This window comes from Prionailurus viverrinus, chromosome B1, assembly GCF_022837055.1.
Source record: "Prionailurus viverrinus isolate Anna chromosome B1, UM_Priviv_1.0, whole genome shotgun sequence".
Classification (NCBI taxonomy): domain Eukaryota; kingdom Metazoa; phylum Chordata; class Mammalia; order Carnivora; family Felidae; genus Prionailurus; species Prionailurus viverrinus.
This window is the reverse complement of record NC_062564.1, coordinates 123964803-123992033: the sequence shown is the minus strand read 5'-3', so window position 1 is coordinate 123992033 and position 27231 is coordinate 123964803. Positions and strand designations below refer to the sequence as shown.

The 27231-nt window shown below is 35.7% G+C and overlaps 1 protein-coding gene and 1 pseudogene across 1 annotated transcript in view; one reads left to right on the top strand and one right to left on the bottom strand.

The window, feature by feature from the left end:
• Nucleotides 1-27000, bottom strand: part of STPG2 (sperm tail PG-rich repeat containing 2) — a 549400-nt gene extending 522400 nt beyond the window's left edge. Inside the window, exons 1-5 of the mRNA XM_047857630.1 lie at nt 26917-27000; nt 26645-26791; nt 17380-17492; nt 11185-11343; nt 8220-8384 (exon numbers count right to left, since the gene is read on the bottom strand). Coding sequence (XP_047713586.1) covers nt 8220-8384; nt 11185-11343; nt 17380-17492; nt 26645-26753 — 546 coding nt within the window. The 5' untranslated portion in view covers nt 26754-26791; nt 26917-27000. The remainder of the gene's footprint in view (nt 1-8219; nt 8385-11184; nt 11344-17379; nt 17493-26644; nt 26792-26916) is intronic.
• On the top strand, nt 18887-20387 carry LOC125164927 (dnaJ homolog subfamily A member 1-like; annotated as a pseudogene).
• Nucleotides 27001-27231: the final 231 nt, after the last annotated feature.

Sequence of the window (27231 nt, the reverse complement as noted above, 5' to 3'; positions counted from 1 at the left end):
CCTATAGATTTTTTTTATTCATTTTTGAGAGACAGAGAGAGACAGAGTATGAGCAGGGGAGGGGCAGAAAGAGAGAGAGGGAGGCACAGAATCAAAGGCACAGAGAGCTGTCAGCACAGAGCCCAACACAGGGCTCGAACTCACAAACCGCGAGATCATGACGTGAGCCGAAGTCGGATGCTTAACTGACTGAGTCACCCCAAGCCTATAGATTTTTTAAATATCAATATTGTAAGACAGCATTTTGATAAATCATCTTACATCACATTTTTAAAACCTAAAAAATACATGTTAGAGTTTTATATTAATTCTTTTAACATGGCACTTCAAAACCTTGAGCAGAATTATGTCTAAGAAGCTTTCTTCAGGTTAATTTCCACTGTTCTGATTTTGTCCAGTAGAAGGGAAGATTATGCACACATGTGCATATTCACCATTCAACACATTAGCAAAATCCTTCTCCTGTGTATATACTAACATTCATTTCACCTAAACCATGTGAATTGACAACTACTTAATTCACTAACCCCTGACTGTGGAGGTTACTCAGGTAAATGTTCAATCTGAAATTTAATTTAAAAGCCTCTTAAAAATGCAACACAGAAAATGAAAAATAAATTGATGCACTCTTAACTCTAAATCATACTCTCTTTATATCAAGAAGTGTTGACAATACCAATTTCAAGGTCATTGTCAACTTGGAAAATCATTAGCAAATAAAATATGACTTAATTGAAGCAAACTCAGCATGGAGCTGCATTATTTTAAGTGAATGTTGTAATATAACTTGAAGAAGAATTACTAACTGCCACTCCCATTGACAATAAAATGTATGAAGAAGGGGCTATGCAACTTTTCCACCACATCTTTTCCATAATTAAGTATGGAAATAGGATTTGTGAAGAATTAAAAGTCCCAAAGTGCATCAATTCAAACACTAATGGACTGCTCTCCAGCATGGCAGCACATAGGTATTTCCCAGCATGTTATCATTAGCAAATGTCAATGCCATAATTCCAACCACAAACGTTTGAAATTTCAAGCTTGTGAAATCCACTTCTGGAAAGTAGACTTCTAATGGTTACCTGGACTTTTCTTAAAAAGGGAGAGAGAAATAGAGAACCTATATTTTATAATTGAAATGTTAGAGAGAGACAGAGAGAGAGAACCTAAATTTTATAATTCAAATATTACACAAAGTAATTTATACATAGAATTTTTCTTTACTGATTATATATGCAGCTAAAATGTATCATTTGTTGGCTAGAATCTTATATAACTCTTAATTTCAGAGTTTCTTCTCTATTTAAATGCTATGTAAAATATCTTCAGCAGATGTTATTCACCACATCAGGGAAGAATCACAATAATTACACATCAATTGGATTATTTTCTTAATTTTCTATTAATACATCTAGAAACTGAGTCCATATATTATATTATCTCAAAAAGTAGCTAAGGAGATATATAGAATTAACAGAAATCGGGTAAGACCTAAATGAACATTACTACAGTATCAATTTCATAGTAGTCTATAGGAACATGTTGGGTTTTTTTTTCTGAAGGAAAAATAAGAAATAAATTTTACATGTAAAAGTAATGTTTAGTCATATGTGGAAAAGGTTTTGTACATCTAGGTAAGCTTGGAGGCATGATTTTGGTCTTCGAATAGATGATATATTATTCCAAAACAAAGAAATAGTGTGTGTGTGTGTGTGTGTGTGTGTGTGTGTGTGTGTATACACATACCATATATATCTATATACCGTATATATATACCATATATGTATACATACCATATATATACATATCATATATATATACACATACTATATATATAGTATACATATATATATATAGTATAATTTTTAAAAAAGAATAACCATTTTAAGATGTAATCAGAAATCAGAGAACTGTTTAAGCTAAGGCCAAGGATCTATCATTATTGTGAAAAAAAGTTTAAGTAACCTGGCCAAGAACAAATAACTCTTAAGTGGTAAAGTGAAGAAACAAACCCAGGCAGTATACTCCATTACACTACCTCTCATAACTTTTTACCTTGGACAGCATATACTGCTATTAAACCACAGGACTTCCATTAATTTCACAGCAATTTTTACAAAATTTATCTCCATTGTTCTTCTAAGCATCTTCCTCAAATATCTAAGATACTGGTACTCCCTGTTGATGAAGACTACTTATTTTGACATTATTAACAGGATGATGGGATAGTGAAGGCCTAAAAAACCAGGTGTGGCATTGAGAGAGCAAAATACTCATGGGACAAAAGACCCATAGTCAGAAATAAATGGGAAATCTCAAGGTGAGAATAAGAGACACATCTTTAACTCACAATGTCCTTATTCTCCATATTTCCAGAGGTAGCCTCATTCCAAAGCATGAAGCCGTCCATGAGGTCTTAAAACATCTATATTTGAATATAAAATGTTATCATTTTTACTATGTTCCATAATCAGTAGGAATCAGAGGAGTCACAAGCTAAAAATTAAATAATACTGGCTTATGCATTTACCATTATCATTGTTATTTCTTTGTGTGGACTTAAATTACTCTCTAATAACCTTTCATTTCAGCCTGAAGGACTGCCTCTAGTATTTTCTTTAGGAGAAATACCAGAGAGAAATTCTATCAGTTCCTGTTGGTCTGGGAATGTCCTAATTTCACCTTCAGTTTCAAAGAATAGAATTCTTGATTTTTTTTTCAGCACTTTAAGGCTATCATCCCATTGCCTTCTGGCCTCCATAGTCTCTAGTAAGTCAGTTGTTAATTTTATTGGGGAATTCCTTGTCCCTTCTCTTGTTCCTTTGACTATTTCTCTTTGTCTTTGGCTTTCAACAGTTAGACTGTAATATATCTCTTTACATTTATCCTGTTTGGAATTCATTGAGCTTCTTGTATGTGTAGATAAATATTTTTCATCGAATTTGGGGTGTTTTTAGTCATTACTTCTTCAAATATTCTCTCCACTCCTTTTTCTTCTTTCATCCTGAGACTTCCATTAGGCATATGTTGCTATGCTTGATGGTGTTCCAAAGTCTCTAAGGCTATGTTAATCTTTCTTCATTCTTTTCTTGTCAGACTGCACAGTATCAATTGACTTGTCCTCAGGTTTGCTAATTCCTTCTTCTGTCAGTTCAAATCCATTACTGAATCCCTCTAGCAAATATTCATTTTCGTAACTGTCTTTTTCAATTCTAGAATTTCTATTTGATTTCTTTCTATAATTTCTAACTTTTTATTGATATATTCTACTTGGTGAAACACTGTTCTTATATTTTCCTTTAGTTCTTAGTTCTTTAGACATACCTTCCTTTACTTCTTTGAATATATTTAAAATAGCTGATTTAACAACTTCGTCTACTAAGTCCAACATACTGGCTTCCTCAAGAACAGTTTCTATCCATTGCTTCTTTTCCTACATATGGGCCATATTTTTTTGTTCTTTGTATCTCTCAGAATTTTTTGTTGAAAATTGCATGTTTTAGATAATAAAACATTGCAACACTGAAAATCAGAATCTCTCCCTGCCACCTAAAGGTTTGTTGTTGTTTGGCTAGTGATTTTCCTAGACTATCTACAGATTCTGTATTCTTTGTCATAATGTGTCTACTGAAGTCCCAGCCTGGTTAGCTGAGTGGTCAGGTAATGGTTGGACCAAGGTTGGACAAGGCATTTCTTTAAATGCCTTGAACCAATAAGTCTCCAACCTCTGCAGAGGTACTCTTTGCATGCATTGGGGCACACCTTCAATGTTCAAGTAGACAGTTTACAAGTCTGCCTTAGTCTTCACTTCCTGCCTGTATAGAGCCTCAAGGTCACCTACAGGTAAGAGCTTTGTACTTTGTCAACTCTGTTTTTGCAGTGATGGGTTAACTATGAAATTCTTTTGAGTGTTTTACAGGATTAAGCAAATAAATATATTGAGAATAATGGAATGATAAGTTTCTCAAATATGGAAAAGGAAAGCCTAGAACAAATCTGTGGTACTAGACTGGAATTTCCTAAGAACAAAACATTCTCTTTTATAACCACAACATAGTTATCAAAATCAGGTATCAGCATAAACTCAAAGTTTTTAATATAAAGATCAATAAAAAGTAAGTATGAAGCTCTAACTCATCGACTGATGGCCTGGAGCAGTGACACCTCATTAGCAATGCATGTACATAGTATACTGATCTTGTTTTGAAATACCATTCTCTACGGAAGTACGAGGGTTCCTTAAAGAAATGTCTGATTCCAAAGCTGGGGCAGGGAAAAAAAAATAAGTGTACCTGAAACGTCTTATTGTGCCAGAAGGTAAAGAAATGCTAAAAGAATGATAAGGACATGTCAAAAAGTCACTAGGAATAGCTTAAAAGGACTCCTAAGGATCAAATCTGAGGTAATTTAAACCTCAAAATAAATAATGACAGTAATAAATTGTAACTCTTTGAATAAAACAGGAATTCATTAATCTATACCAATATAAATGGGAAAGATAAAGCTCTTCTTCATAATAAAGTGCCAACAAATAAATGTTAAAGGAAAGATGGAGTTATAAAACCACGATTTGAAGAGCGCCTGGGTGGCTCAGTCAGTTAAGCATCCAAATTCAGCTCAGGTCATGATCTCCCAGTTTGTGAGTCAGCCCCCCATGGAGCTGTGTGCTGACAGCTCAGAGCCTGGAGCCTGCTTCAGATTCTGTGTCTCCCTCTCTCTTTGTCCCTCCCCCACTCACACTCTGTCTCTCATCTCTCTCAAAAATAAATAAACACTAAAAAAAAAAAAAAACACCATTTGATAAACACAAGTAAAATTAATTTAGGCACCATCAAAGGATATTAAACTAGTGAGTGTGATGAAGAAAATAATATCTATCCTTAAAGTAACTCCCACAAAACATCTATAATTTAAAAAAAAATGGTAACTTTACAGTAGATAAAACTGAAAGACATCACCTCAAGTTAACATCACCAATCTTGGGATAAGCAGACATCCTGTGCCTGAGAAGGAAACATCACTTTTGTAGTACTCCTCTAAAATATAAACTTACTCTAATCATGTGAATATGCACAAATCCCAAATTAAGAAATATTCTACAAAATAACTAGGCTGTACTCTACAAAAACTCAAGGTTACAACTGACAAAGAAAGACTAAAGAACTGTGCTAAATTAAAGGAATCTGAAGAGACACGACAACTAATTGCAATGTGTAATACCAGATTTGACTCCAGAATAAAATTATTTAAAAAAAAAAAGATATCATTGAGATCATTAGCATTTATTTTAAATCTGTAGATCAGATATTAGTATTATATGAATGAAAACTTCCTGCTTTTGATAATTACATTGTGGTTATAAAAGAGAATGTCTTCTTCTTGGGAAATATACATTGACGTATTTAAGAGTAAAGGGACATCATGTCTTAAATGTGCCCTCCAATTCTTTGATAAAAATAATAATATAAATATATAGGAAGAAAAACTGATAAAGCAAATGTGATAAAATGTTAACTGCAGATGGGGCGCCTGAGTGGCGCAGTCGGTTAAGCGTCCGACTTCAGCCAGGTCACGATCTCGCGGTCCGTGAGTTCGAGCCCCGCGTCAGGCTCTGGGCTGATGGCTCAGAGCCTGGAGCCTGTTTCCGATTCTGTGTCTCCCTCTCTCTCTGCCCCTCCCCCATTCATGCTCTGTCTCTCTCTGTCCCAAAAATAAATAAACGTTGAAAAAAAAAAATGTTAACTGTAGAATCTGAGCAAGTTATATGGTAATTCTCTGGATTATTCTTGTAACTTTTCTATCAGTCTGAAAATATTTCAAAATTTAATTTTTTTTTTAAAGAAAAGTAATGGGGCACCTGGGTGGCTCAGTTGATTGAGCATTCAACACTAGATTTGGGGTCAGTCATGATCCCACAGTCGTGGGATTGAGCCCCATGTCAGGCTCCACACTGAGCATGGGAACTGCTTAACATTCTCTCTCTCTCTCCCTCTGCCCTTCTCTACCCACCCCCAAATAAAACATTTTAAAAAGTACTAACTGAGAACAATAAATGAATTAGATCCACACGGTTAATAACATTAAGTCAAAAAACAAGCAGCCTACATACCAGATGATACCATTTACTTAAAATTTTTAAATCACACAATATATATTGTTATTCATGTATGTAATATAGATTCAGTGTTTACTTTGGCAAAGGAAAAAGAATGGAAGGAGGGAAACTGGGTAATTATGTTTAATGTTACTATGTTATATGTGATGGTGGGTCCATGAGTATCTGTTATATTTGTTTACTTCATTTTAGTTTCAGTAAAATTAACATACAGTGTTATATTAGTTTCAGGTGTACAGTGATTCCACAATTCCATACATCACCCACTGTTCATCATGGCAAGTACACTCCTTTTTTTTTTAATTTTTTTAACATTTATTTATTTTTGAGACACAGAGAGAGACAGAGCATGAGAAGGGGAGGGACAGAGAGAGAGGGAGACACAGAATCCGAAGCAGGCTCCAGTCTCTGAGCTGTCAGCACAGAGCCTGATACAGGGCTCGAACCCACGAACCATGAGATCATGACCTGAACTGAAGTCAGCCGCTTAACTGACTAAACAACCCAGGAGGGTGACAAGCACACTCCTTAATCCCCATTGTCAATTTCACCCATCATCCCACTGACCTCCTCCCCTCTGGTAACCACCAGTTTGTTCTCTACAGTTCAGAGTCTGTTTCTCACTGCTTCTCAGTCTTTGGGCTAAGATCAAGTGCAGAGTCAGTTTCTTAGTTTATCACTCTCTTTTTTTCCCCTTCACTCATTTTTTGTTTCTTAAATTCCACAAGTGAAATCATATGGTATTTGCCTTTCTCTGGCTTACTTAATGTAGCATTATACTCTCTAGTTCCATCCATGTTACAGCAAATGACAAGATTACATTCTTTTTTATAGCTGAATACTATTCTATTGCATATATATATATATATATATATATATATATATACATATATATATGTATATATATATATATATCTTCTTTATCTATTCATCTGTCAATGGATACTTGGGCTGCTTACATAATTTGGCTATTGTAAGTAATGCTGCTATAAACATGAGGTGCATGTATCCCTTTGAATTAGTGTTTTTGTATTTTGGGGGTAAATACCTACTAATGCAATTACTGGATCATAGGGTGATTCTACTTTTAACTTTTTGAGGAACCTCTATACTGTTTTCCACAGTGGCTGCACCAGTTTGCATTCATGGGTATCTGTTATTATGTTTGTACTATTCTGTGTGTAATTATATAAATTATAATTAATATATTTTTAAAAAACTTTTCACAATTCAAAGTATCTAAGACCCAAAATGCCCCAGTATAGCCACAAACCAAATGGTTTCTAAATGTATTTGGCCCTAAGCCCAAAGATGGAGACATATACAAACAAAAAACTATAGAGAATTGAGAGTAAGAGTCAAGCCAAATCTGAGAATACCCGTTCTTCACCCAAGGTGTCTCTCTCTTCAGCCTCTCCTCAAGTCTATGCTTAATTTTGGTCATTTTCCTCATAAGGATTATTCTTACAGATTTCATAAAAGTATAAAAATACAGCAGGTCCAAAGCACTATGTACTTCAGTCTTGTAATTAAAGAAAAGTTCCTTATCTTTTTTAACAACCATTTGTGGAATAAATAATGATTACACTATCAGATTCAAATTCCTTTAGTATAAAAATTCTCATTTCCCTTTCAAATTCAGGAAAAGAATATCTATGTATCACATATGATTATACATTGTAGCAGAGACTTCTAGTAAGTGAAACCTGTTTCCTCTTCTTCCTAGATATAGTTAGACTATATATCCCAGCCTCCTTGGAAGTTAAGTATGGCCATGTAACTGAACTTTAATACCCAGATTTGGCCACAAAATCCTCCCACTAGCAGTGGGATTTTCCCCTCTGCCAGCTGGATACAGATGAACCGAAGCCCTTTGATGATGAAAGTAACAAATGGAATAAGCATGCATCCCTGAATCTCTACATAGAGGAAAGTCTCTTGTCCACAAGGAACACTCATGTGAGTGAGGAAAAAAAGAATTTCTGTTAAGTTAAGCCATTGACATTTGAGGGTCTATTTATTACTGCAGTTAGTGTTACATTAACAGATGCATAATTATAAACAACCTTCCAATTTTTAATAGGAAATGCATTATACTTACAAATTGAGGTTTATAGTATGCTGGACCTAGTGTGCTGTCACTAGTAGGTGGAAAATGTTTCATAATACTGCCATCCTCATTAATATCATATCCATATGACCGTCCACAAGAAGGAATCGAAGGAACATCAACACTTCTGGAAACTGTAGGTGACCTTGAAAACTTCTTTAAGAAAAAACATTTTCTATTATTTGCTTGGAAGCAAGAGAAAGAATGAAGAACCAAATATTAAAATTACTAAAATGCAATTATTAAATATTGACTTAATAAGTTTCATAATATAAACCAAAAAGGTTTGTTCTATGGAAGTAATTTAAAGGAGTAAATTCAAGTTTCACCTAATCATACAAATTAAGATAATATATAATATTACTATTAAAGCCACGTTAAGAGGTAAGGAGTCCCTCTAACTCGGCTCAGTTATTTATCTTGCTTAGTAAACAAGTATTTCTGATGCTTAGAATAGGCATTCACTCCTACAGTCACATTCCCAATCACCAGTTCCAAGAGGTTACTTATGCCATGCTATCATAACAGCTGCCAGGCAAAAATGAACTTCATAGTTTTCTGTAACATTTCCTGGCTTCATTCCTTCCCAGTTCCAGACTTATCTCCATATTACCTATGCCTTGTATAAATATCCTAATTATGCTGACTAGATAGCAAGGAAAATGTCTATGACATAATACTAAATGGAAATAGAAAGTAGACTTGATGACTATAGGTACATATGATATATGAATTATACATAAGTATATATAGTAATATACATAAGGCATTTAATGATAAACTGAAAGGAGCTATGTAAAAATTAACAGAATTCTCAAAGTTAGAGCCAGAAGTTTTAGGGTGATTATCCTTTTTTCAAAATTTCCTTTAATGTAAATTTATAATTCCTATAATGTATATTTATAATTTAAATAAAAACAAAAAGAAGTAACATATAGTAGAAATACTAGTATAAAATATAGCAAATAAAATACTGGCATTTAAATGATTTAGTTATCTGGAAAATTACTTATTAAGAATATATTGATAGGGCACCTGGGAAGCTCAGTCAGTTAAGTGCCCAACTCTTGATTTTGGCTCAGGTCATGCATGATCTCGTGGTTCGAGGATTTGAGCACCACACTGGGCTCTGTACTGACAGTGACGACCCTGCTTAGGATTCTCTATCTCCCTCTCTCTCTCTCTGCCCCTCCCCTGCTGCCTCTCTCTCTTAAAACTAAATAAACATAATAAAAAAACTTTTTAAAGAATATATTGATCCTTTGTTGTTTCTGAATAAATAAATGCTATAGTTGAGTACATGCATGCCCAACAGACAATTATGCTATAAACATACTATCACTGGCAGAATTTTACTTTTTTTTTTATTGCTAGAGACAACTATTAAGTAGTTTCAGTGACACTCATGAGACTGATTATCAAATTAAAACAGGAGGTATTGAATGGCTTCTGCTACTTTCAAAAATTATTTGCATAACGTCAAGACTTTCCAAAATGTATCCCCTACCTCCTTCTCCATCCTCTATTCCTACTATTCTCCCTTATATCCTGTACTACAAATATTCCAAAGAACTTTGTTCTTTTCCAAACATACCTTGCCATTAAATACCTCAATGTCTTTATTCAGGTGGTTTTCTCTACCTGGAGTGTTTTTTCCCATTCTTCTTACCTATTTAGTGAATCATTCTTCAAGATCCAGTTAGATTGTGCTATGACTACTCCCTCCGAAAACTCTCTACGTTGGGCTACTAGTAGACATTTTATTATATGTTTATTAAAATAGCAATGCATGAACTGTTTTGTACTGAATTACATTCATTATTTCCCTATTAAAATATAGATCCCAGAGAGCAGTGATTTGTCTTCTATGTATTATCAGTGCCTAGCATTATATCTAGTATTCATAGTACTGAAAAAAATGTCTGATATTAGTTTCAAATGCACAATACACTGATTGACAATTCTATACATTACACAATGCTCACCACAATAAGTACAGTTACCAAATGTCCCCATACAAAGTTATACAATGTTATTGACTATATTCCCTATGCTGTACTTTTCATCTCCATGATTTATTTATTTCATAACTGCAAGGATTCAAAAAAGAAGAGAAAGAAATTCCTAATGTGTCAGTTAAAAAGCATTCATAAGTCTGAAAAAAACGACTTACTACTTTTCAAAAGAAAATATCACACAGCGTCACAAAGAAAATGCAAAAGATTAATGTCTAATAAGACAAGTACTTCCTTCTTAAAAAGACAAAAAAAAAAACCCAAAAAAAATGTATGATAAATCCTTACATAAGTAAATGAACATTTACTTTGTCCCCACACACAAAATAGCTGATATTTAAATATACCTAAAGGGGCGCCTGGGTGGCTCAGTCAGTTAAGCTTCCGACTTCTGCTCAGGTCATGATCTCATAGTTGGTAAGTTCAAGCCCCGTGTTAGGCGCTGTGCTGACAGCTCAGAACCTGGAGCCTGCTTTGGATTCTGTGTCTCCCTCTCTCTCTGCCCCTCCTCTGCTCATGCTCTGTCTCTCTCTGTCTCTCAAAAATAAGTAAATGTTAAAAATTTTTAATAAATAAATAAATATAAACTTTAACATCATTGTCATTGCACTGACATTATTCAACTGAATAGTTAGCCCTAAAATATGTTCCCCTAAACAAAGCTGATTAAAATTTAATTAATATGAGCTATGTGAAGGAGTTAGAGAAAGAAGAAAGACAACCACTGTAAATAAACCATGACCAAAATCTTCTAGATTATTTATTTTAAAGGGGTAGGACTTTGGTGTAAAAATTATTACAGAACACCAATGTACCTTTTCAAACATATCACCCGCTAGTCTCCTACACAAATTTTTTACTCCACTTACTACATAAAACATTAAATCTTTTCTATTTTAACTAAAAGAAATATCAGAAGCATAATTTAAAATAGAACATACTGATTGAAGATGCTCTTTAACCTGTAGTGCTTTTCTATTCATGATATCTGATGCTTCATGATAAAACTGATCATAGCTTGCTGGTCCTGGACTATCTGAAACAAACTTCTTAAAACGCTCTTCCCGGTTTTGTAGACTATGGCCTCCTTTTATATTATACTAAATTAGAGAGAAAAATATGACATAATTTAAAAAAAAACATTTTATAATTAATACCTATTTGGTAAATTTTACATATTAATATGAACAGTTTTAAAACCCAACCTGAGAAAGTTAAGCCTCTTAACTAAAGACACAGTTCTAGTAAAAGGGGATAACAAGAGAGGATGACAATTATAGTTTTAATTCTGACCTCAAACTAAAATTTACTTAGGACACTCTAAGAGAATACAAAACTCAGTTTTATAACAGGAATCAAGACAAAGGAATCTTCAAAGTTGTACAGCAGGAATGAAGAGTATGTACTAACAGCCCTCTGGAGAATATGCACCTCTGAAATGAGCTTAAAAAAACTGGTATTCAGGGGCACCTGAGTGGCTCAGTCGGTTAAGCATCAGATTTCAGCTCAGGTCATGATCTCATGGTTCATCAGTTCGAGCCCCGTGTTGCGCTCTGGGCTGACAGCTCAGAGCCTGGAGCCCGCTTCAGATTCTGTGTCTACCTCTGTCTGCCCCTCTGCTGCTTGCACTCTGTCTCTTGCATTGTCTCAAAAATAAATAAACATTAAAAAAAATTTTTTTTTAAACTGGTATTCACACTGCAGGGAAAAATCAAACCTTCCAAGCTTGTTTAGGATTAATTATTTTCATGAATTATTTTTTGGCTACATCTAGGGACGTTTATGTAGGCTTACTGGCAACAGCATGGGTTTTTGTTTGATTGATTGTTTTTTTGTGTTTTTTAACAGCTTGGTTTTATCTCAAATTAGTTTTACACATTGTTTTTTGCAGAATAGGTACAGGGAGGAATCTCCCACAGCTCTCCATGCCACATGTCTGGATTCTCTGGAATCAGAAAATTATCAACTCGGTAATAGTCAGTGAATTCAGATAAAATTCCATCATATTAGTTTCAATTAACAGTCATAGTGTAATCATTTAAAAATGGTTCATAGTAACAGTGGCATTTGATTAATCAGATTTTTTTAAGTTATTCACTTACCAATACATACTCATGGTATATAAATGTCAGTTGTTCATAATCACTATTAATTGAGTCTATCTCTAGTCTGCATCTTATTCAGCTGCTTTCAGCTTTTTTTTTTAACATTTTTTTTTCATTTTTAAGAATGAGAGAGGGGATGAGTGGGGGAGAGGCAGATAGAGTGGGAGACATACTCAGAAGTAGACTCCAGGTTCTGAGCTGTCAGCACAGAGCCCCATGCGGGGCTCAAACTCACCTACCCCTAGATCATGACTTGAGCTGCAGTCAGACGCTTAACCAACTGAGCTACCCAAACGCCCCTGAGCTTTTAAGAAATACACAAAAGAGGGGCACCTGGGTGGCTCAGTCAGTTAAGCCTCCAACTTCGGCTCAGATCATGAGCTCCCAGTTTGTGAGTTCCACCCCCGTGTCAGGCTCTGTGCTGACAGCTCAGAGCCTGGAGCCTGCTTCAGATTCTGTGTCTCCCTCTCTTCTACACCTCCCTTGCTCACCCTGTGTGTGTGTGTGTGTGTGTGTGTGTGTGTGTGTGTGTGTGTGTGTGTCTGTGTCTGTGTGTCTGTCTGTCTCTCTCAAAAATAAATAAACACTTAAAAAATAAAAAAAAAGAAATACACAAAAGACATCTTATGTTAAAAAAATGAATCAAAATTATATTTTTAGGTCACCAATTCACTACTTAATAACTGTTTTAATGAGATCATAATCCCTATGTTGAAAAGAGCTTGGACCTATAATAAAATTTAATGATTTTGCAAAAACATTAACATTACAAGTTAGATAAAAAGTAAAATCATGTGAAAGGAGACCATCTCCTCAAAACTTGATTATTTGAAAGCCATTACTATAGTCTCTATGATCTTACATTTCACACTGCAGTTTGAATTTATATTGAACTTCAACAGAAGACAGTAAAATTAATCTGATTTTTTAACTGGTAGAAATTAACCAAGAATTTTTTTCCAATTATTCATATTTCATAATTACCAATTCTACTGATTTTACAAGAGTTTATAAAAGGAACTACATGTCAGATAAATAACCCAAAAATTATATTATGAGGTAACTATATATTTTATATGAAAATCTGTGAGAAAAATAGCCTTACTACTTCTTGGGTACTGTGCTTTTGTCTACATGCTATGGTTACTTGATGAATGACTATATTGCCACCAAACTCCCAACAATAAAGGAGGCAGAGTCTCATCTGAAGGGTGAGGCCATGCACTGTATCACATACAATATCCTATCATTCAACTCTAGTGAGATGTATTTCTCAGATCAAAAGTAAAACAGGGGGGCCTGGGAGACTCAGTCGGTTAAGCATCTGACTTCACCTCAGGTCATGGTCTCACAATTCGCGGGCTCAAGCCCCGCATCGGGCTCTGTGCTGACAGCTCAGAACCTGCAGCCTACTTCGGATTCTGCGTGTCTCTCTCTCTCTTTGCCCCTCCCCCCTCACACTCTGTCTCTGTCTCTCAAAAATGAATAAACATTTAAAAAAAATTTTTTTAAGTAAAACAATTTGGACATCTATTACTAGGCCTAGGTAGCGAGAAATATGAAATATAACTATTTATTTACATCCACAGAAGAGATCTCCACATCTAGAACCAATCTTACGTAGCAAGAAACAAGATGGTATCTGCCATGCAGAGACAGCTCACAAACTAGAACAGAATTAGAACCAGGAAAACATAAGTGAAATCTGAAGTGACCCTTTGGAGTGGTTTTCATTCTAGGAAACAGGATCTGAACAGAATAAGGTATATGACTTAATAGGCTAATAAAATAAAGTAACTTAAATTAAATTTCATTTGAAGTCTCCAAATAATATTTACTAAGTAATTGCTAATAGAAAGCAACATTTCAACCTATGCTTCCAAAATAAAAGCATTAAAATAAATTATTAATCATTTGCATTAATCTCTAATAAGATTATCCCTTTAATTATTATTCAGTATATTAATTATTTACAGAATTAGTATGCTAACTATGCCACATCACAAACGTATTTCCTAATTCAGTCATTTAAAATAATGAACTTTATGTTTTAAACAGTGTGATAAATTCACATCTCTTGAAGTTCTAAAAGTTCTGTAGGAATTTAGCCTAAAACTACCAAAAAAAAAAAAAATCAACAACAATTGAGTAAATAAGTCATAGTCATCTTTTAAATGAAGGAAATCAATCTTCTCTTGGCATTTGTTTACAGTTTTAAGAACAAAAATAGAGAATACTAGAACTTTTTTTTTTTAGGTCAACTATTACATTAAAAAAATTACGTTTTCTAATTCCTTATTCTTGAAATCCAAGAAATAAATTGGAATAAAATAAAGTCTGATCTAAATTGCATTTTGCATTATTTTACATGTGGAATTCACTAAAATCAGTATTAATAAAATATCCCAACACCCTCATATTTGTCATATTTAACAAGTTTGAAATCTATCTATTGTATATTTTATTCCATTCCCCTCTTCGAAGAGTGGAGTTACGGTCTTTATAAAGTACTACTGGTAGAACTAGCAAACCAATAGACCCATAACACGCTGGCCATAGGCCATGGAGTGGAAATAGGAGTGACATTTCCAATTAACTGTAATGACCCACTACTATTTTTTTGCTTTTTGTCCTCTAGGCATTAGTATTCTAGAAGTTTTAAGAAAACAGGAAAGAGCCATAAATGTCCCACTGAATTGGAAGTTGAAACCATGCCTGGCCATTCCAGCTTCCTTATGCTAGAAAGCAGAAAACAAAATAAGGAAGTCAGTGTATTGGCTGAAGTGATTAACACTGGCCAGGACTGAAAAACAGGACTAATGAGGGCCACAGCACTGTGGTGGGAAGAACACAGAGACACACTTTGCAGAGCTTCCTCGAACTATAATGCCCAGTGAAAATGCTAACAGCAAGTTTATTTAAAGATTTGAGAAGGACGCCTGTGAACAGAGCACAGACTTCTTAGAACAAAAGACTGTAGTCACCACATCAAGCTAAAAACTCCACCAGATAAAGTCCCTGTTAAAGAGACAGGGAACACAGAATGAGTAATGGAAAAATCTTAAGCCACCTACAGCTTCATGATCAGTTACAGAAACTAACAGATCCCATCTGCATTTCCTTGCTTCCCACATCACTTTGTTTTCATTTTCCCCCTCTCTCTTTCCCTCTTCTGTTGTAAAATGGCAGCACTAATAATGGATAAAATTTATCGAATGCTACCTATAATCAAGCACTATTTTTAAATGCTTACTAACATTTAATTCTTAGAAAAATCCTACAAATTTAGTATCCCTATTAAACAGATGAGGACACTAAAGCCCAGAGATTAAGTAGTGAAGATTAAGTCTTACAGTTAGTAAGTGGCAGAGACAGATTTCAAACGTAGGTAGTCTAGGGGCACCTGGGCAGCTTATTGGTTAAGCGTCTGACATCAGCTCAGGTCATGATCTTGTGGTTTGTCAGTTCGAGCCCTGCGGCAGCTCTGTGCTGACAGCTGAGAGCCTGGAGCCTGCTTCAGATTCTGTGTCTCCCTCTCTATCTGCTCTTCCCCCTATCATGCTCTCTCTGTTTCTTTCTCTCTAAAATGAATAAACATTAAAATTTTTTTTAAAAAACAAAATGAAAAACAAATGTAGGCAGTCTAATTCCAGAGTCCACACTACTAACCACTTCTTTATAGTATCTCATGTTCTATTTACTTACCATTTAATCTATAAGTTGCAGAATAATGGAAAAGGAATATGAAAAAACAGAGCAAAAATGGCCTTAATATAGAGATCCATTCGATAGTCACACTGTAATACCATCTCTGAATGCAATAGCTAGACACTAGTTTGGCTCCTTCAGAGAAGTTATACTTGAAAATTACACATAAAATAATTTCATTTTTAAAATTATATATATGGAAAGAAGAATTGTGTGTATGTGTAGTGCACATTAGAACGAAGAGAACTGGACAGTCAAGGGGTAAAATGTAATGTAAATCTATTGTTTTCTATCTGTCCAGCAGATAGAAATCTTCCCTATACTTTGTGGTTTTAAAGGAGGTTCCAAACACAGGATCCTCTATCCCAGGAACCATTGGGCCAATCAGGTTCTCCCTACTGGGAATTTTAACACTGAGTGGAGTCACACATAAAAAACAGACGGAGTTCTAGAATTAAGTTATCTAATAGCAGTTCCCTATTGCAGTTCTTACTTCTGACATACCTGGAATCGTCTTAGTCCTGTCCCTCCTTCAGACCTCACTGTTCAATTCATCCTTCAGGTCCATAAGCCACCCAAATACTCTTCCTATAAATATTATTGTAAATCCAGTATCTGTCTTAGAAATCTATTTTATTGCTTCCAACAAAAAAATCCTGATAGAATAGTTGCTATTATTAATTTAGGAAGTCTAATTCAACAATTAAGGCATCAATGACTGCACCTGGGCCTCCAACAGAGGAGATAAAGATCTGCTGGGCTCAACTAGGAGTCATTATATATGAACACAAAATGTATGTGAAAAGGGTAAAAGATGATATTCATGATTATGAAGATATTGGAGTTACATCCATGGCTTTTGAACATGAATGGGTCATCAAAAATATTCTGGTCATAGACTCTTGAGACTGTATAGGTGCAAGATGAGACAATGGCAATACTATAGCTTAAGAGTATGACACCAAAACTAATTCTTTCACTCTACTGCCACCCTCCTTCTACAGATCTTGATCATTTACACCACTTTCACATACCATAATTCATTCAATAGTCTTATTCTCCCATTGAAGAGTCTCAAGAACCATGAAGCATGTAACAATGTTTTATGTCTTATAGAATATATAGAATAATGGAGAACACCCAACCAGGCAATCAATATTAAACACATTTATTTTCTCTTATTCTAATAACAAAATATAGATTAAAAGGAGAAAGAAGATGATATGAAGGAAAAATAAAATATGATAAATGACATATTAGTCTATTAGAGGAAGAAAGTATGATTCTTATTAACTCAGACAATTATAACTATTACAAATTTACCTGTGCTTCTGAAACATTATAGTGTCCTGGACCTGGAACAGCTTTCTCAGTGTTAGAAGCAACACTAAAAGTACTGTCTCTGGCAGCCAAAGAAAGGAATGGTGCATAGCCACCTATAAAAGTAAAATCATATCACTGGCAGATAAGATAGGGTCCCAGTGACTTCACAGAAAAAACATCCAAAATATATAAAATCATTTAGTAACTTCAGTTGTTGAGACTACATTTTCAGAACCAATGGGTACCCTCAGAAGTTGTTGCATTTTTTTAAAAATCTGGTGTAACAGCAGAATGTTTATTAATATATATTAAATAAAAGAACCTACAGAACTGGAATTCCTAAACAACAGAAAAAAATACTTAAAGAAATAAAAAACAAAAGTCCTTTTTCTTTTAGGTATATCTGGTTGAGATGAAAATGTCAGTTATGCTTAGCTAATAAAATGTTTTTATCCACAGAAGACCAGTGTTTCATATTCTGGAATAGCACCTACTATTTGTAGAAAATAGCATATATAAAGTTGCAGAGACAGCTTAGATCGAAATAATTTAAAGTGAGTTTACAGCAAGTAATTAATAATGTCTCTTTACTTTGGTACATAGTTGGTACTTGGTAAATATTTCTTGATTACCTGACCCCAAATAAAGATTTACAAATCTAAGATACAAACTTCATTGGAACAAGCAATCATAAAATTAGACAAAATTAATAAATTTAGTAGACACACATAGTCTGCGAAAGATTTATAAAAAAATTTTAAGAAATGGAAAATGAGTATAGTGTAAGCAACACACATTAAAGAAGTGATGGAAGAGAACAGAGCAACTATCTTCAACAGGTAATAAAAGAATGAAAGTGAGGCCTCATATTTGTGTGAATCTTAAACACTAAAGGAAGATGTACAATACTGTGAGAATACATGGTATTAATTAGTGTAGTTTCAAATCTTGTTAATCTTGATTAAGGAAAAATATTTTTAAAACAAGAAATAATGTGTTTACTTTAAAGCCCACATTTATTAAAATGCAACCGAAATCAAGAATTATTTGTTATATCACTAAAGAAAAGCAGCAAACCATGAAAGAGAACAAGATACAAATTTCCTTCAAAACACACACATAAGCACGCACAAACCAAGCCACAGATTATAAAAACATGAACAGTGCACATACCAGAAAATTTCTTCCAAAAGGCAGAAAAACAAGTCCCATAAACAGGAGGAAAACCACTGAAAAGAAACAGATCTATCCGTGAGAAGATGGAATTAACACACAAGAACATTAAAGTATCTATTATAAATATTCTTCATATGTTCAACAAGGTAGAAGAAAGATGAACATGATGAAGAGAGAAGATATAACAAGACCCAAATCAAACTTCTGAAATGAAAAGTGCATTCATAGGATTAACAACAAATTTTCTTCTCAACATTTCTTCTCAATTCTTAATCTCTTTAAAAATAAAAAAATTAATGTTTTATTTTATTTTTGGAGAGAGAACGTGAGCAGAGGAGGGGCAGAGAAAAAGGGAGACACAGAATACCAGCTGTCAGCACAGACCCCGATGGGGGGGCTCAAACCCAAGATGTGGGATCATGACCTAAGCCAAAGTCAGATGCTCAACACATCAAGCCACCAAGGTGCCCCTAAAAATAACCATTTAAAGCAAAAATAATTTGGAACTTTCCAGAACGCTCACTGAAAAGCGGAGAAGTGGCGGCTGCCCAGCTGCGCCCAGCAACACGTTCCTTCCCGCTCCCCCACACCAGCCTCGGCCCCCTCACCGGATGTAGAAAAAGGTAAAAGAAACTACTTACTATGATGTTTTGGGGGTCAAACTCAATGCCACCCAGGAAGAATCAAAAAAGGCTTACAGGAAATTGGCTTTGAAGTACAACCCTGACAAGAAGCCAAATAAAAGAGAGAAGCTTAAACAGATTTCTCAAGCTTATGAAGTGCGCTCTGATGCGAAGAGAAGGGAATTATATGACAAAGGAGGAGAACAGGCAACTAAAGAAGGTGGAGCAGGTGGTGGTTTTGGCTCCCCCACGGACATCTTTGATATGTTTTTTGGAGGAGGAGGAAGGATGCAGAGAGAAAGGAGAGGTAAAAATGTTGTGCATCAGCTCTCTTATATAACCTTAGAAGATTTATATAATGGTGCAACAAGAAAACTAGCTCTGCAAAAGAATGTGATTTGCAATAAATGTGAAAGCCAAGGTGGTAAGAAAGGAGCGGTAGAATGTTGTCCCAATTGCCCGGGTACTGGAATGCAAATAAGAATTCATCAGATAGGACCTGGAATGGTTCAACAAATTCAGTCTGTGTGCATGGAGTGCCAGGGCCATGGGGAACGGATCAGTCCTAAAGACAGATGTAAAAGCTGCAATGGAAGGAAGATAGTTTGAGAAAAGAAGATTCTAGAAGTTCATATTGACAAAGGCATGAAAGATGGCCAGAAGATAACATTCCATGATGAAGGAGACCAAGAACCTGGACTGGAACCAGGAGATATTATCATTGTTTTAGATCAGAAGGACCATGCTGTTTTTACTAGGCGAGGAGAGGATCTTTTCATGTGTATGCACATACAGCTGGTTGAAGCACTGTGCGGCTTTCAAAAGCCAATATATACACTTGACAACAGAACCATTGTCACTACCTCTCATCCAGGTCAGATTGTCAAGCATGGAGATATCAAGTGTGTGCTGAATGAAGGCATGCCAATTTATCATAGACCATATGAAAAAGGTTGCTTAATCATCAAATTTAAGGTAAACTTTCCTGAGAATGGCTTTCTCTCTCCTGATAAACTCTCTTTGATGGAAAAACTCCTACCTGAGAAGAAGGAAGTAGAAGAGACTGATGAAATGGACCAGGTAGAACTGGTGGACTTTGATCCAAACCAGGAAAGATGGTGCCATTACAATGGAGAAACATATCAGGATGATGAACATCACCCTAGGGGAGCTGTTCAGTGTCAGACCTCTTAATGGGGCCAGTGAATAACACTGCTGGCATTTTATATGCTGTAGTGAACGAGTGAAGGACTATAATCATAGCTCACTACTTGCTATTGTTTTTGTTTTAATATTCAACTATAGTAGTGTTTTAAACGTTAAATGAAGAATAAAAAATATAAAAGCTCTGAAAAAAATTTAAAAAAAAATAAATAAAGCAAAAATAATTTAAGTTACTGTGACATAGCATATATATAGAAGTAAAATATATGGCCACAATGGCACAAAAGATGAGATGGCAGAAATGGAAGCACACTGTTGTAAGATTCATATACTATATGTGAAGTGGTACATTATTATTTGAAGGTAGACTGTGATAGGTTAGAGATATATATTTAAACCTCAGAGCAACCGCCACAAAATAAAGAAGTGTAGCTAGTAGGGGCACCTGGGTGACTCAGTCGGTTAAGTATCCGACTTTGGCTTAGGTCATAATCTCTGTTTCATGGGTTCGAGCCCCGTGTCAGGCTCTGTGCTGACACCTCAATGCCTGGAGCCTGCTTTGGATTCTGTGTCTCCCTCTCTCTCTGCCCCTCCTCTGCTTGTGCTCTCTCTCTCTCTCTCTCTCAAAAATAAATGTTTAAAGAGAAGAAGAAGAAGAAGTGTAGCTAGTAAAGCAATAGTGGAGATAAAAACAAAATTATTTTTTAAAAAATAAACTCATTCAATGAAGGTAGGGAAAAAAGAAAAGAGAAACAAAGAGCAGATGAGATAAATAGAAAACAAATACCAAGAGAATGAATATAAACACAATAATGTTGACAATTAAATTAAATAGAAAAGTTCTAAACACCCCAATTTAAAAGGCAGAGATTGCCAGCTGGATAAAAAAGCAAGACCTAACTCCATGCTGTCTACGAAAAACCCTCATAAAACATAAAGAAGTCATAAAACATAAAATATAAAAACGTAAAGAAGTTAAAAATAAAATGGAAAATATATACCATGCATCCATGAATCAAAGGAAGCTGGAGGGACTATATTAACATCAGACAGAGCAGATTTTAGAACAAGGAAAACTACAGAGAGATGCTGCTTTCTGACAAAGGGGTCATTTCATCAACAGGATTTAATAATCTGTAAGAAAGGCAAGGAAGTGATTGCCATAAAAATCAGAATAGTGCTTACCTGTAGGGGAGAGGAAAAGAGATAAAATTGAAAGGGAAATTTGGCAATGTTACATCTCTTGAGTATTCACTTTTTGTGCCATACTTTTTATGCAATTTTCAGCATAAGTATTTAATCTCACAAGTTGTTTTTTTTTTTTTTTAACTTAGCTCCATGCAAACATGCGGTAATGTGAGATAGGTATGAAAACAAAAGCTAAGTTCAGACTAGTTCTGAGGCAGCTGTCCTAACACCATGGCAGAGATTCTAACTGAATCTACCTAAACAAGTGTGAAATTAATTGCAAAATATTGAAATTCATATAAAAATGGGAAAAAACACACAATAGCCCCACATATTGAAGAAAGCCAGTACTCATAAAATCTTCATGGAAGTTTTCCAAAATTAATTATATAGAATCTTTAATCAGTAGGCTAAAAGTTTGTATGAAATATTGAGCTCAAGTAAAACCACAAGAAAATTAAAATGTTTATATTAATTAGCTCCATGAAAGAAAGGACTTTCCTGTTTTATTCATAACTATATACCTAATTTTTACATATACCTAATGTTTAACATTTACAAGACATAGGACTTTTAGTGCTAAAACCAGAACATTCCCATATAAATCAGGATGGTTGGTCTCCCTATCATAGCACCCTGCATATTAATCAATAAATATAGAATTCAATAGGTGATATTCTAAACTACACCATTACTCATTCATTCAACAGTGAACACTTTATTGTGTGCAGGGAGAGGCAGTGAGGGTACAATAACAAATAAATTAAATCCCTGGCCTCAAGAAGTAGGAAAGCCAGACAAATAAATAATTACACTACAAAGAGTGTTGCCAATAATTAAGATATAAAAATATAGGAGAAGATTCTGGGGAATTAGGGCTGATGGAGTGTGAGATAACAGGTTTGATTTGTGACATGGATATATTGGCATATGAAGTGCCAATTATGAATAATAAATCAAACTGTCAGGTACAAAGAAGAAATTAGGAATATAGAAGAAGGAAAGATTTGAGAAGAAAGAAATAAGTTCAGTTTGGGAAATACGGAGTTTGAGGCACCAACAGCAGAATATAAATCAAACTGGCATGAAGCAATAAAAGTCAGTACGTTCTGAGAAATAAGGTGGGCAGCATGTGATTAAAGGACAAATTCTATAGCCACAGCTACAGCCACAAAACCAAAAGGTCATTCTTCACACAAAAGCAGTAACTCCTGACTCGATTTCAGCTCAGGTCATAATCCCAGGGCCGTGGGATCAAGCCCAGCTTTGGGCTCTATGCTGAGCATGCAGCCTGCTTAAAATTCTGTTTCTTTCTCTCTCTCTCTCTCTCTCTCTCTCTCTCTCTCTCTCTCTCTCCCCCTCCCTCCCTCCACCCATCCCTCTATCCCTCTCCTTATGCTCTCTCTCTCTCTCTAAAATAATAAATAAATGAATAAATAAATAAGCAAGCAAGCAATAACTAGATCTTTGAAACATACTCATCTTCAGGAACATCAACATATCCAGTAAACGTATACCTATTGTTTATTTAAACTTAAATACAGATCGCATTTCCTGAGGTGGTCTCCCTAAATTCTGATTGGCTAATAACTCATTATTGGTGGCAGAAGCACATAGTTATAAGCACAAAACCATACACAGCTCATGCTTCTGTGGCAGGTAAAGCTAACCACTCCTCCATCAAAGAAGAAATCTGGGAGCCAGCGTTATCCAGCTTAGATAACTGATATAGAACCAATATAGATAATTAATACACAGCTAACGTATGGTGCCCTTATTATATAAATCAGGTTCAAAAAGCAGTTAAATCCTCCTTAACACAATAATGCCAGGAGCAGTCACATTACTAAAAGAACTATGTTTTTATCATATTTTACTAGGGTGGTTGTCTCTGAGGAAAATTTGCTTTGATGAGACAAAATATGCTTCCTACTTAGAGAAATGAGAGAAAATCAGGAATAGCTCTAATCTGGAATTGGAATATCCATTATCTCTCATATTCATGAAATCAGAGCAGCTCAGTCCTGTCCCTTTTAGGCTGTAAAGCCTGGGTTGAAAGAGTCTTTCTGATTCAATGGCCAAAAGCTGGGGCAATGAAGTTTGCAGACTGGGGTGAAAAGAATTTCCTGAGGAAAACGTGAAGATAATACACAAGAGCATTGACCAAGCAGGCTATGGTAAGAGGAAGGGTTAAAGAGAAGAAAGAAAGGTTAGGAATAAAGAGCATTTGCATCTTTCTTTTGAAGATCTAAGACTCTAAGATCCTCTGCTCTTCTATGATTCAAGGTAACAAGTTATATAAAGTCCCAACATCTAATATTCCTACATAATATTCTATAAAATCTACATGACCCTTAATTGAAATAACTGTGTATATTTCTGCATAGTCCAGTGCATTACCCCAGAGGGGTAAGGCAGAATAAACCTTGGAAAGGGATAATAGCCCCTTTTTTTTTTACATTTATTTATTTATTTTAAAGGGGGAGGGAGGGGGGAGGGGAGAGAGAGAGAGAGAGAGAGAGAGAGAGAGAGAGAGAGAATCCCAAACAGGTTCCACACTGTCAGTGCAGAGCCCAACTCAGGGCTCAATCCCATCTGTGAGACCTGAGCCAAAATCAAGAGTCAGATGCTTAACCAACTGAGCCACCCAGATACCCCTATAATAGCTACTTTGAAATTATCCAGTACAGAAATGATATCTGTACCTCCTACTGATTATCAGCATGTGGTCACTGAGTATTGCTAAAACAGGGCTCAATAGGATGCAGCTGCTCGGAGTTGCCAAGCACAGAATTTCTTAGTTTATTTTACAAGTCAGAAAGGCACAATTCTACAAAACAGTAAAGGAAGACCCTTGTTGCAACACCGCACTTACTGCTAAGCAGAGTTCACACAAGTCATGTAATGAGTTAACTCTCCTATGTGTAGTTCATTAAACCTTTTTTCTAACTTTATTGCAAGAATTATTGTTTTTTTTTTTAATTAAGCCTTTATGTGTTATGCTATTGAGCTAAAAACTGAGAGGTACCAGTAAAGATCATGGTTATTGCCCCCCAAGAAGCTCACATTTTAGTGTGGCAGCCACATAAATTAACAGATAATTAAGATACAGTATCAAAGTGCTATGAAGGAGACATTAAGGAGTCAAAGAATGACCTGAGAAATCGTAATCAGAGAACAATTTCATTTCACCTGAGTCTGAAAGAAAAAGTAGGACTCAGTCAAATGAAAAAGGAAGAAACAGCATAGTGGGCAAAGGTATCAGCAGCTGCAAAAACACGCAGGTGAGTAAGCATGAATTTATAGAAAATGCAAAGTTGGAACTGCTGATATGTATACAGGTCAAGTGTTGGGTGTGGGTGCCTGGAGAGATAATGTGGGAGGCCAGGTCAGAGATGAGACCATGAAGAATCTTATGCACTACGTTAAGTACATCAGATTTTAACCTTAGTGTTAACTTTTTTTTTTTTTATCAAATAACATAACTATATCTTAGAAAGATCATTTTAGCCATAAGAGAAAAGTTGGAGACTGAAATAAAGCAAAAAACAGCAATATTTTATTGGTTTAATTCAAAATAGAAATAATGAGGCCTGAACAAAGTCAAGGGCAGTCAAATGAAGAAAGGAGACTAACTTGAGAGACAACAAGAAGATAGAATCAATAGACCTTAATGAGCAATGGGTATGATCAGTCAAAGAAGTCTAGAATAATTTCAAAGTTTAAGGTTTATGACTTATTGACAGGTAAATTTTCAAAGACGCTAGAAACGACGGAGAAAATGATGAATATGTGGAGCTTCAGATATCACAGACCACCCAGATAAAGATGTCCAAAAAATTAGTAGCAGTAAGAAGGCCCTAAGATCAGAAGAACGTTCATCTTAGAGATATAAATCACCTATATCTCTAAAGACTTTCTTCTGGAAGTCTTCAGAATCAGAATATGGACAGTTCAAGCTATGGATCTGAATGAGAAAGTATACATGAGAAAAGCAACCAGCAAAGGATGGAAAATACACCATATAAACATTTAAAAGCATTGAGAAAAATAAAAACCTTTAAAGAGGGCAATGGAGGATTGGTTGCCAAGGGGGGGAGGGGGGGAATGATTCCCTGATTCAGTGTGTAACAAATGTTTATTAGGTCCTAACCATGAATCAGGCACTGTTTAAAGACAGTCAAAATAAGGATTGAAAAGCATCACAGGTATAAGTGTTTTGGGTGGTGGTTGGTAGCTAATATATTGCTAGGGAGTTAATGCTTAGAACAACTCCACTGTATTAAATACAGACATAGGCTCCAAGAAGACTGATACAGTATCAGATGCTGAAAAGTAGTAAAATTCAAAATTAAAACAAGGACAAATGAGAAACCTGCACTCCACCCAAAGAAACCTAAATCAACCTAATATCCCAATCTGATCGGTCATATAGAGTAATAGATTCGTTTAAAAATGTATAGTGCAACAACAGAGAAAATGCAGATTAACAAGGGAAAAACTACAGCTTGAATGGTAGTAAACTCCGCAAAATCATCAGATTAGAAAAAAGCAGAAAACAAATTAGGAATATTTGTTATGGGGGCTCCTGCCTGGCTCAGTTGGAAGAGCATGCAACTCTTGATCTCAGGGTCCTGAGTTCCAGCCCCACGATGGGTGTAAAGGTGACTTTAAATCATATTGCTAAATAGAAATATAAAAGTTAAATCTTACTAAATAAAGTATCTCTGGTTAATGGTAGCAAATGTGTGTCAGGCAGACAGGATTACAAGGAAAAGAAACAGTAGGCATTAAGAAACACAGAATTTAGAGACTCACATAGTCATCAAGAGTCAGGAAATCAAAATCCCAGATCTAACGTGTACAATTTAAAGTTTGATGGAGACAACCATTGTACCATCTTATGTCCTAGCCATACAATTACTGACTTTGTGAAATAAGATAAATGATTTTACCAGTTACTGCCTATAAAATAAGGAGAGTATTTTCTCTGCCTAGTTCATGTTTTGTTATATTTATGAAGTGATACCATTATGTTTAACAGGCACACAGAAGCAGGGCAGGCCGAAAGTGAGGTGCCTGTCACAGAATGCTTGCCTTTCCCTACCTCTTACCTGTTGCCTGTCGCTTCAGGAAAGGTATCTGGTAGGACCCAGGACCCACATGCTCCTCAGTGCTGCCACCTTCAGACAATCTGAGCAAGCGGGGAGCCCGATCATACATAATTGCAGGAGGGAGGGGCGGGGCGGGAGGAACTGCCTCTGAAAAGGGATAAAAACAAGGCGACTAGAGAAGGTGTGCAGTAAAAGGAAGGTTACGACAGTCTGTAGAGGGAACAGAAGAGCTTGAGTAAATGGACGAGCTGCCGTGGGGAGCTATCTCCCACCTGCTCATTGGGGTCAGATTTCCCCTAGGCCAAATTCTAGCCCCGTGGAGTGCGACCAGAGATAAGCTATCCTACACAAACATCTTTCAGTTCACCAGGCGAGAGGTGAAGCGCTCCGCCAAGAAAGGAGATTAAGTACGCGCCACTCGGTGTGCTTCCGGCCTTCTCTCCGCCCCGGAAGTCTTTGGGAGAGAGAGGTTGAAGCGCTCCTCCAACTCCGCGGCCGAACTCTCCAAGCATGCGTACTGAGACGCGAGCCCCTCCTCCCACAATCCTTCACGTCGGAGCTCACCGCCTACTCAGCCGGAGGGCTGG